The following is an 11,030-nucleotide window of genomic DNA, read 5'->3' as shown; positions in this document are numbered from 1 at the left end:
GGCGACTCTCCTTGTGGATTTCTTTAAAGGAAAGTACAAGTTTTCACAGACTGTTACTTTCTCTAAGGCACTGGATGTGATTCTCAGTTTTCTTTGCAAGCCGTTGGAGAAGATATGTTACATTTCTGGGTGTCTCAATTTCCCAGGAAAACAATCTGTTTAATATTTAATTACTTGAGGCAGGCTCTGATCTACCAGAGATTGCTGAAAGCTGGCAGGACAATATCACAGCAACGGAATACTGCTTTGTTATTAAGCTGTCCCTTAAGTGTCTTGTATTGGCCACTGTTGGAGATAGGATGCTAAGATAGGTGCATTTTTTCTCTAATCTGCTCTGTTTCTGTGCTCAGTTAAGGTACATCACCTAGCAAGTATGATCTTGATGAAGATTTCTCTGTATTTGTACCATTGACAATTTCGTCGAATAAGGCAGAGAGGTGCTTCAAGACCAGTATAGAAAATCTTACCTCTTCACCTGTTGTGTTAAATAGCAAGTAACAGTACTCATGAACATAGCTTTAAGTCCAGCAATCAACTCAGTATGAGCTCATGCTAATGGCAGAGATGCCATGCTCTTTAATGCATGGCATGAACTCATAGTGCTGTGTAAGAAAGTACAATTGCTAATGAAAGAGCAATTCCAGATCCTAATGTCCCTTCTATTCTTTTTGCTGTCTTCCCATTACCTCAACTACTGCCAAAGTTGATGTAAGAAGACCAAATTTCCCATAAACAAATATGATTATCCAGGAATGTGGAGGCAACTGGGCATGCAGAAAATGCCTCCTACCTCTTCTGTACTTGTGTCTTATTTCCCTTCTGTGCTTTGGGAAGGAGAAGTTTCATGCCCCACGTTCTCCAAGCATGTACTCAACCCCAAAGCAGGCAGAAGTCTCGACAAGTGACCCTCCCTAGCCTTGTAGCTAGGAACATATGGGCACAAGCAAGTGCAAGGAGGGTGCGGCCCCCGGTAGACTTTCACTGGGGAGTTTAGGGTGTTACAAGAGCCCTCAACACTGTGTGGGTTGTGTCACATGCAGCAAGCAAAGTTGACATCTGCCAGCGTGGGCCAGCCATAACAGCAGCAGCACACCCTTGTACTCTCTCTCTGGGACTGTCAGTCAGGCTGGAAAGTACAGCAACACAATACTTGCTTTTGAATTTCACAGTGAAGTATGCAAGCAACACAACAGATTCTGCAGAATCAGCAAGAGAAAGAGATACACGAGGGCTAATGCTCAGATTGTGACAGATGAACTGAGGGCTTCAAGCCCAAGTGAAAAAGGACTAGGTATTGCATTCTGTGTCAAGATGTGGATGAGAACTTCAGATATAGCCTCCCATGTGCTTCTTCTAACAGTGAATGTTGTTCAGATGGAGGAACCGCCCAAAAGCACATGATTTGGTTTGACAGGTATTATCAGCTGTTGAGCAGCAAAAATGAGGAAGAAGTCACCTGTGACTTCCTTATCAAAGTGGGCAGAGCAGGACAATGAACTGTTTTCCCAATGAAAAAAGTAACTCTCTGCCCTTGGCAGAGAGTGGGGACCAAAAGGGCTGGGGCTGCAGCCAGTGCCCTGACTGCTGGGTTGGTGGGGTCATTCCTCATCCAGACACTGCTTCTCTTCCCTGGGGGGTACCCTGACCGGCTCCCTCCTGGCCTCCTTTATCACACTGTGGGTTCTCCAGCAGTGTGGGGAAATATGCTCCCCAAGCACCATTTGTAAAAGAAAATAGAAATCTCTTCCCAGTCCCTCTTACTTTCTTCTCTCAACTAAGGCAGGCTCTGTGATTTCAGGAGCGGTGCTTCTGCAAGGGCATAGTCATGCACCCAGGGGAGGCTCCCAGGTTTCAGCAGTCCCGCACTGGCTGCTCTGTAGGACCAACTAGAAGTAAAACACTAAGTAGGTTTTGCAAATTAAAGGAATGAGAGGTATGCAACGCCTTGTTCCCTTGATTTCCTTCCTCTGCTTTTATTTGCTAGCCAAAATGTAGAAACCAAACCAACAAAATCAGTCACAGTTCTATACAGGGCTGGGAGGAGTGGCTGAGACACCAGGTGATCGCACTGCCACCCAGAGGGACCTTGACAGGCTGGAGAAATGGGCTGACAGGAACCTCCTGAAGTTCAGCCAAGGGACACGCAAAATCCTGCCCCTGGGGAGGAACAGTCCCAGGCACCAGGACATGCTGGGGGCACCCAGCTGGAAAGCAGCTCTGCAGAGAAGGTCCTGATGGACACCACGTTGAAGTTGAGGCAGCAAAGGAGGCCAGCGGTGTCCTGGGCTGCGCAAGGAGGAGCACTGCCAAGCAGGTCAAGGGAGGGGATCAGCACTGGTGAGGCCACTGCTGGAGTGCTGTGTCTGTTGCTGGGCTCCCCAGCACAAGAGAGACAGGGACAGACTGGAGAGACTCCAGCAAAGGGCCACCAAGATGGGGAAGGGACTGGAGCGTGAGGAGCGATGGAGAGATGGGACTGTTCAGCCTGGAGAAGAGAAGGCTGGGGGGATCTTCTCCATATATATCAATATCTGAAGAGAGAGTGCAAAGAAGATGGAGCCTGGCTCTTTTCAGTGGTGCCCAGGGTCCGTCTGGCTCAGGGTGGCCCTCCTTCAGCAGGGGCTTGGACAGGATGAGCCCTGGACGTCCCTGAAAACCCCAACCACTCTGTGAGTGTGTATGCTGGTGCAACAACCAACAACAACAGGGACTGCCTGAAAGGGGCCTGAGCAAATGCAGAGGCATGAAGCATGCTGCCAGATGGGTTTTGCATCACAGGTTGTGTCTCTGAGGCTGGGAGAGCTCCTGGGTGTGCCCCTGAGCGCCTAGTGATGTCACCAGAGAGCCACAGTCATGCCATGACATCACTTGTGGTGGGCAATGGTACATGCCAGCGTCACGTACTGCCAGCGGCACATGAGACGTTGAGTCCTGTGGGCAGCACCTGAGCCATTGGGTCCTGCCAACAGCACACCAGACGTGACCTGCCAGCAGCCAAGGAGCCACCGAATCCCACCAGCGGCACCCATCAAGTCCCAGCAGCAGCTGACAGGACACCAAGTCCTGGCGGCAGCAGCCCCGGAGGGGCCCAGGCATGAGCCGCTGGTGCCAGGACCCGCCATGAGGTCCTGGCAGGAGGACACCTGCCCCATCTGTTTGGGTCCCCTTGAAGACCCCGCTGGCATGGACCCGTGCTGGCATGCATTCTGCCATGCCTGCACCCAGCACCGGGCTGCCACTGCCGTCGCTGCCACCTGCCCGCTCTGCCGACAGCCCATCGTGGTCATCCACTGCCTGCTGGTGGAGGACGACCATGCTGGGGTTACCCTCCATCCCCATGGCCATTTCCATCTGTATGCGGGGCCGGGGCTGCAGCGGCAGGGGCGTCAGCAGCAGCAGCAGCAGCAGCAGCGGGGCCCCGGAGGGCCCCAGCACCGGAGATTCTCTGCTGCGCATGGGGATTGCAGCCCCCCATGCCCCGCCAGTGTGTCCAGAGCCTGTCTGGGCAGTGGGACAGCAATGGGCACAGCCAGCTCCGCTACTCGCCGGCAGCCAGTGAAGACCCATCGTGGCTGCGGAGGGTGCAGGAGGAAGAGCCGCGCTCAGGGGACCATGCGCACCGCCTCCCCTGGCTCCGCTCTGAGTGGGCCAGCCGGGACCCCCCGGGGTCCCTCTGAAATAAAGCCACCGGGGATGCTGAGAGGGGCCATGCCTGGTTTCTTCCATGCCGCTTTGCTCATTGCTGCAGAACTGGGGGAGTGGGAGGGATATGGCCCTGGAAGTGGGGAAGGGGATGCACCCCTGGAAATGGAAGGGAAAGGGAAAGAGAAAGGGGAAGGAGAAGGGGAAGGGGAAGAGGAAGGGGAAGGGGAAAGATAAGGGGAAGGGGAAGGGGATAGTCCCCTAGGACCCTTGCAAGAAAAATCCCCGAAGGGGCCAGTGCCTGCTCTCCTGAAGGCCAGGGTGAGGAAGGAGGCTGAGATGGAGGTTTGGAGGAGACCCTCCTCTCCTCTCCTGGTCCCACGCACCCCATGCTGTGGAGGGCTGTGATCCCGTGGGGAGGCTGTCCGGGCATGGGAGAAGCGGCCCCAGCTGGGATGTGCCTTGTATTTCAGGAGTCTCTTCTTCAGGGAAACCCGGAGGTCCCCCCCCTCCCACTCCGGGTCGTCCCCAAGATCTGTGCAGTGGCAGTGTGCCGGGCCCTCGCTGCCGCCCTGCTCCATCCCTTCCTGCAGACCAGGTGGCTGGGGAGCTCCTGGCGTTGGGGCTGAGCTGCTGCCCACACCTGCCTGCCGCCTTGGCAGACCTTGCTTCCCAGTGAGCGGACCCAAATGTTGGTGTTGAGTCTGGGGGGCTGCGTCTGCCCCATCAAGGGCAGCTGAGCATGGGGTGAGGCTGCTGAGGGAGACCACGGCCTCTCAGTGCCTTCTGCCCTGGAGACGGATGCAAAGACATAAATCTCACGGAGATTTAGATTGAAAAAAGCTGGCAAGCAGGAGGTGGCTCTTTGCCACTTCCCAAGGCTCCCTGTGAGCAGCATCCTCCCGTCAGAGGTCCCTGGCCACGCCGGGCACCCAGGTGGCCCTTTCTGTCCTTTCCCGGCACTCCAGGGGAGCAGGAGGCAGGATATTTGTGAGAGGCTTTCTGGTACCTAGAGGAGGATCCAACCCTTGCAGGGCTTTTGGCAAAATCCCCCCTTGGCCCAGCAGCTGGCAGAGCTCTGGCCCTTGCCCGCCATGCTGGCAAGGAGGTGGGAGCGGGCTCGCGTGTGGCTCGTGTCACCACTCACAACATCTGTCTGCTTAACCTGAGACACATGGCTCCTCCGCCACCGGGCCATGTTCCCATGTTTCGTACTACGTCCCCACCAATATTGCCCGGTGCCGCGCTGCCACCGGCACAGCATAACCTGCTCTGGCACTGTGGCTGTATTGCAGGGTGGTGTCGGCTCATGTGCCCATGAAAGCCACTCTGTGCCAGCCGTCAGCCCGTGCCGGGACCGGGGAGGGATTAAGAGGCTGAATCTGTAATGGATCCTCACCAGGCAACCAGTGTTTAAAGGCTGTGATCTGCTGCTTCTTGATTGTATTCCAGCCCCTCGATGGAATTTCTGATGTGTAACTGAGCCCCGCTAATCCATCCTGGCCATATATAATGGATGGCGGTGAAGTGAAGGAACACAAACATGGCTGCATATTGGTAACAGATGTCCGGGCAGCGGTGCGGCACATCCCTCTGCTGAAGATCCCCCACTGCCGGTACCCGCCCTCTGTGCCAGCCAGTGCAAAACCCTTCCTCCACCCCCAAAACCTGGCTTGGCCTTGTGCGGGGGCAGGCGCTGTGACCAGCTTCAGCCATTCTCCACTGGCCCGTGGAGTGGGACGAGGCCTGGAGCCAAGCCACCGAGCCTCTCTTTCCAGGACTGGCACCGGTGCCACCCGCTGAGCCCCAGCGCTGCCGCTCAGTGTCCCTGCCAAATATCGGCGCAATGCTCACTGCGCTCTCTGCCCTGCCCCAGCGCTGCAGCCATGGCCCCTGCCCACTCCAGGGCTGCCCAGCCCCTTCGGCCTCCCCTCCCGCCCCGTAGTGCCCACTGCTCCCCGCGCGGGGACTTTGGGGGTGCAGCTGCACCCACCTTTGGGTGTTTGCCTGAGCAGGGTGGGACCTGACCCCCTGCACTCAGTGGGGGGCTCCCCGGTGGCTCCTGGCCTCAGCAGCCAGCTCAGCCCCCCACGGCAGGTAAGGCCCCACTTACCACTGGGGAAAGCGAGGCTGTCGCCCGCTGGGGAGTGGGGCAGGGGAGCCGGGGGCATGGGGTGCCCAGAGAAGGGCTGGCAGTGATGGGGGCAGCCCCAGGCTTGGTCCTTGGCTGTGTGGGCATTGTGGTGTCCTCCAGGGGAGGGGGGTCAGCAGGGGCTCTGCAGCTCCATCCCTGCATGTCTGCTGAAGGAAACACCTGCTAATTTGCAAAAATTTGCAACTGGCCTGTGCCGACCGATGGGAGAGGCTAAGATGCAAAGTGTAGAATTACAAGGGTAAATACTTATTCATGGGCACAAAGTGTCCCAGCCACGCTGGGGCACCCCAAATGTGCTTGTACACAGGGGTCTTATACCCTTCAAATGATGAGGAACAACACAGTTGGACTAAGCACTAACACCCATGCTACCAGTTACTAATCATGGTCAAACTTTGCAAAGCCACTCTATTTCTGCAGCATTCTTGCTGCTTGTCTATTGCCCCAGCCATACCTGGAGTCAGTCTTGCTCAAGTTGCTGATCTGTGACACCAGATGATGCTGGGAGGCTTTCAAAGATGTGTCAGTGTCGTGGTTTACCCCCAGCCAGCAACTAAGCACCACGCAGCCGCTCACTCACTCCCCCCCCATCCAGTGGGATGGGGGAGAAAATCAGGAAAAGAAGTAAAGCTCCTGGGTTGAGATAAGAACGATTTAATAGAACAGAAAAGAAGAAACTAATAATGATAATGATAACACTAATAAAATGACAACAGTAGTAATAAAAGGATTGGAATGTACAAATGATGCGCAGGGCAATTGCTCACCACCCGCCGACCCACACCCAGCCAGTCCCCAAGCGGCGAATCCCTGCCCCCCCACTTCCCAGTTCCTAAACTAGATGGGATGTCACATGGTATGGAACACACCGTCGGCCAGTCTGGGTCAGGTGCCCCGGCTGGGCATGAGAAGCTGAAAAATGCCCGACTCCAGCCTAAACACTACTGAGCAACAACTGAAAACATCAGTGTTATCAACATTCTTCACATACTGAACTCAAAACATAGCACTGTACCAGCCACTAGGAAGACAGCTAACTACATCCCAGCTGAAACCAGGACAGTCAGAAGGGCTGGGGTGCTGGCATTATTGCGGTTGTCCTGCGGCATCCCATAGGCCCTTAGTGGAAGAGTTGAAGGCAAATAAGAATAAATGAGAAGACCTGTTAACCTGTAATGGGGAACAGTGATCCAACTAATGAAAAAAAGGTCGTCTTGTCTGTTGGAATTTTTAGCTTTGTGAAATGAATGCTGGATTGTGGACCATAGACCACTAGGGATAACTGAGAATGGAAGAGATGCAGCAAAAGGAACTGGTAAGAGGGGACCCCAGAATGTGCAGGTGCAAACAAGTATGAAGACATATCTGTTGGCAAGTTAGAAGGCTCTTGCCTAATGGTTAGATGACTTTGGAACAACTTTTTTATGTAAAGTGGCATGAAACCAGTGGGTTGCAGTGTGGAACTTGGTTGAGAGAAGCAGTTCTGTTGTGTGATTGTCTGGAATAACAGAACTCATGATGCAGGAGGCCCTCATGGAACAGTTTCCCTTACCACCAGCTCTTAGCGATGAGCTTTATTTCATCAGGTTCCCAACTGTAGCTGTCTCTTGCCTGGGGTGGTGGTTCAGAGCTTCCCACAGTAGCAGGATGCTCCTGAGCAATAATGCAGTGAGAGTTTATTTTCAGGAAGCCTCTTGCAAACCCCACCCTGTCACGAAATACAAGCAAGCCATTTCTTGACTTCCACTAAGTTGGGGTTGAACCTGCCTTTCTAGCTGTCTGGCTACTCCCAGCATGGTGAAACCTGCTCCACAGTGCTTCTTTTTCCCCTTTTCCCTGAAAAATGGACAATACGGTCTGTTTTATGGAAAGGGTTATTAACTGTACCGTAACACTGTGTATTATGTTCCTAGTTGGAGTTGTGCTTTCAGACTCTTTCTAAAGGGAAGGAAAGAAGAGTTGTAGGAGGAGGGAGGGGGAAAGAAGACAGTCAGAGAAGGACAAGCCGATACTGCTCTCACCAGCTCTTGCACTGGAATTAAGAGGGGCCTCCTGGAGGGAGCACCAGGGAGAGGGGTGCTTGGCTCAGCTCTTGCACTGCTCAGTTCCTTCATCTGCAAGGCCTGCCAGAATCCTGGGACTGAGTGCTCTGGTGTGTGTGATGTTCTACAAGCTCTGCCATTATGCCTTGGACTGAGCACTTTGACGTGTGCAAGAGTCTTGGAGCCCCAACAGTACATGGAGAGTGGACTCAGTGCTGTAGGCAGTGGCCCAGAAGCCTCAACAGTACACTGCTCATGGGGGCAGTGCTCTTAGTGTTGTTCATCAAGCACCGACAGTGTCCCATCGAATGGGCACGCACTTGTGTGTGGTGGTCTACAAGCCCTGCTGGTATCCCTGGGACTGAACACTCTATGATAGGTACAAGAAGGCTGCCATCCCTCCCAGAAAGAATGTGTTGCAGGTACTTAGTAATTGATATCAGAGCAGATAAAGAGTTTCCTGCCCCTCCATGCTCCATGGCCACCTTTCAGCAAGGGTAAGACTAGGACATATTCTGGGAACATGCAGCATTCCCAGTTTTTGCACCAGGCTGTCAGAATCAACAACTAGGACTTACTCTACAAGGAGGCTTAGATGGCTCCAGCTAGGGTGAGCTTGGCTATGAGTAACATGACTTGACAGCACCAATAACAGGGTCTCCTCGTCATTTTCCTCTGATGTACACCAAGCCTAGCCAACACCAGACTGAGTGAGAGCATCCCAGGACCTAAAGAACATGTAAAATGAAGTACAGTAACACCTCTGAGCACCTCCACTGTTCGAGGACTAATCTTACGGAGGTGTCCTCAGTCTGTCCCCTAGAGACTGTTCTTCCAGGATTGCTCTCAGGACCTATTTATTTCCTGGGTTTGTTACTTCTCTTCAGAAACTGTGACTCCTTTTACACCCTAACATCAAGTGAATGGTAATGACATTCAGATTTGCTTATGTGCTTGTTTTTTCCAGACAGAAGAAAGACTTCTGTCTCTGCTGTCAATGCTAGAATTGGAGATGCACCAGACCAGGAAGCTGCAGTTGACAGACATCCTTGAGATCACTAAGCAAAGCATGAATGACCAGATGCCTCAGACCCAAGGAGGTTTACTGTGGCATCTTCTGAGAAAAGTAATGAGTCTGCATGGCATGGCCAGAAGCATGAGCCTGAGAAATGGAAGAAGTGCTAGCATACAAACAAGTGTGGATGGAGATGACCTGGTCATTTCTGATGATCTCTTTTCTCTGGTTGAGATGGATAGGAGTGATTCCTCACACCCCCTGTTTGCATTCCTCAGACAGCTTCCTCCAGCAGAAGCTCATCTCCAAAATGGCCGTGTGTCAGTTTGCTCTCCCACTGCTGCTCCCTCCCCTTGACACCTACCAGTGAACTCTCTTGCTCTGGGCCGTGAGGGGCACTGTGAAGAGGTGAAGTCTGCACCCCCTGCCAGAAGGCAGAGGTTTCAAGGAGGAGAGCTGGGTGCACATGTCCATGCCAACCATCTCCTTCATGCAGATGGGGCACTGCAGCTTCTCCAAGTCCAAGCTCCTCAACACTGTTCTCAGTCCTTCCCAGCACCACCAAAATTTCTTTGTCCACTAGGAAGTGGAGTTGGGTGATGCATCGCAGGAAACTGCGGATGGGCTGGTAGAAATTTCCTGGCACTTCCCTCACAGGAAGGAGAAGTCCAGGCTCCTCCCAGAGCCTCTTCCAGTTATGAATCTTCGTGGACAGATCAGATCACACTTGGTGCAGTTTTGTTTTCTCAGCAGTGTTCATAGTGAAGGTGGTGAGAGAGTATGTCTAGTCTGTCAGGCTCAACCACCAAATACCGCTTCATCATCAGTGACCAGGATGGGACCACCAAGAAAATACTGGAGGAGTGTTTTCTGAAGGAGTTTGCCCCTGCACTGAGCTTGACAAGGGCATGTCTGCTCATAAAAACTAGTAGCACAAATGAAGCAAGATTTGATAAAGGCCTCCAGTACACAATAGCAGGCACACTCAGCAATTCCAAAGGAGAGGGAGCATTGAGAGCATGGCCGAGGTGGCATATGATCTGAAGATCTTGGTGGGCAATGATTGTGAAAAATGTCAAGACTGGAAGCAAACTGACCACAGAGATCAGTTCTGGAATAGCACATATGGGAAAGGACAAGCAGGAGACACTGCAGTTGCAGGGTGAGCTCTGGAAGAACTTGGCCAGAGTGGAGAAAGAGCTGTGCCGCAGAGAAAGCTGGGAGACGTTGCCACTGAAGATTACAAATCTCAGCTGACAGAGAAAATGCAGAACCTATGTAGACAGCAAAAGCACTATGATCTCGCCCCTGGTTTGATGTAATTTATTGCTACAGTAGGATTGCATTCCACAGTGGGAAAACATTATTTCCTGAAATAGCTGAAATTCAACTTGGATCACATTGCCAGGGAGAAGCTTTTCTAGCTGAATGCCCAATACAAACAGGAAAATGAGCAATCAGGGAATAACCTGAAGTTGCTAATCATGCTCAATAAAGACATTTTGGAGAGCTCCTTAGGGGTGAGGCTTTTCATGTGGGAGCTGGGGGAGTTTTATAAGGCTGAATGTTCAATGGCCCAAGGAAAAGAAATGTCAGGACCAGAGATAACTTGTCCAACTCCCAGATAGGGCAGCTGACCTGAAGCTGGAAGGGATTTCTCATGGAGCTGGTGGATGGAGAAGCCTCCACCAGTGGGTGCCTGATGTGTTGGCTCAACTCCACATCAAGCTGGGGGGCAAGTCCAGGGTGCTGGTGCTAGCTGTGTTGGGGATGCAGAGCACAAGGAAATCCACTCTTCTCAACCCCATATTTGGCCTGCAGTTTCCTCTTCAACAACCTGAGCAGCTGGAAGGGCAAGATGGCTACACAAATCCATAGAGATTTTTTTAACTCAATGGACAGAAAATAATTTATTTTTTTTTTCTTGAGTCTTGTAAGGAATACACATGCCCTAACAGTCTCTGGATCTCTCTGGTTTACAAAGACCCAGAAGTCTGAAGAATTTGAACAGACAGAGGCATTTACCTGTCTACTAGGCATTTGATGAGTAGCTCATCTTCAAAGCCTGACAGTGACTCCTCATCACTGTATGTTGATTCATCTTTTAAACTATGATTTATAATGTCTGAAAGAGAAGAGAAGTTTGTTAGCATTCCCAAATAGTGTGAGCAGGATG

At 52.4% G+C, this 11,030-nt stretch overlaps 1 protein-coding gene across 1 annotated transcript; it reads left to right on the top strand.

Moving 5' to 3' along the window:
- Window positions 1-3,473: 3,473 nt before the first annotated feature.
- On the top strand, window positions 3,474-10,732 carry LOC104841551 (up-regulator of cell proliferation-like). The gene is given in 8 exon segments (XM_010583287.1): window positions 3,474-3,581; window positions 8,807-8,939; window positions 9,097-9,262; window positions 9,293-9,632; window positions 9,935-10,061; window positions 10,064-10,158; window positions 10,279-10,465; window positions 10,521-10,732. Coding segments are annotated over 8 exon segments (1,368 nt in total).
- The last annotated feature ends 298 nt before the right edge of the window (window positions 10,733-11,030 follow it).

This window comes from Haliaeetus leucocephalus, unplaced genomic scaffold, assembly GCF_000737465.1.
Source record: "Haliaeetus leucocephalus isolate CR32 unplaced genomic scaffold, Haliaeetus_leucocephalus-4.0 Scaffold888, whole genome shotgun sequence".
In the NCBI taxonomy this organism is placed as follows: Eukaryota; Metazoa; Chordata; class Aves; order Accipitriformes; family Accipitridae; genus Haliaeetus; species Haliaeetus leucocephalus.
This window is presented reverse-complemented; position numbering and strand designations above follow the sequence as displayed.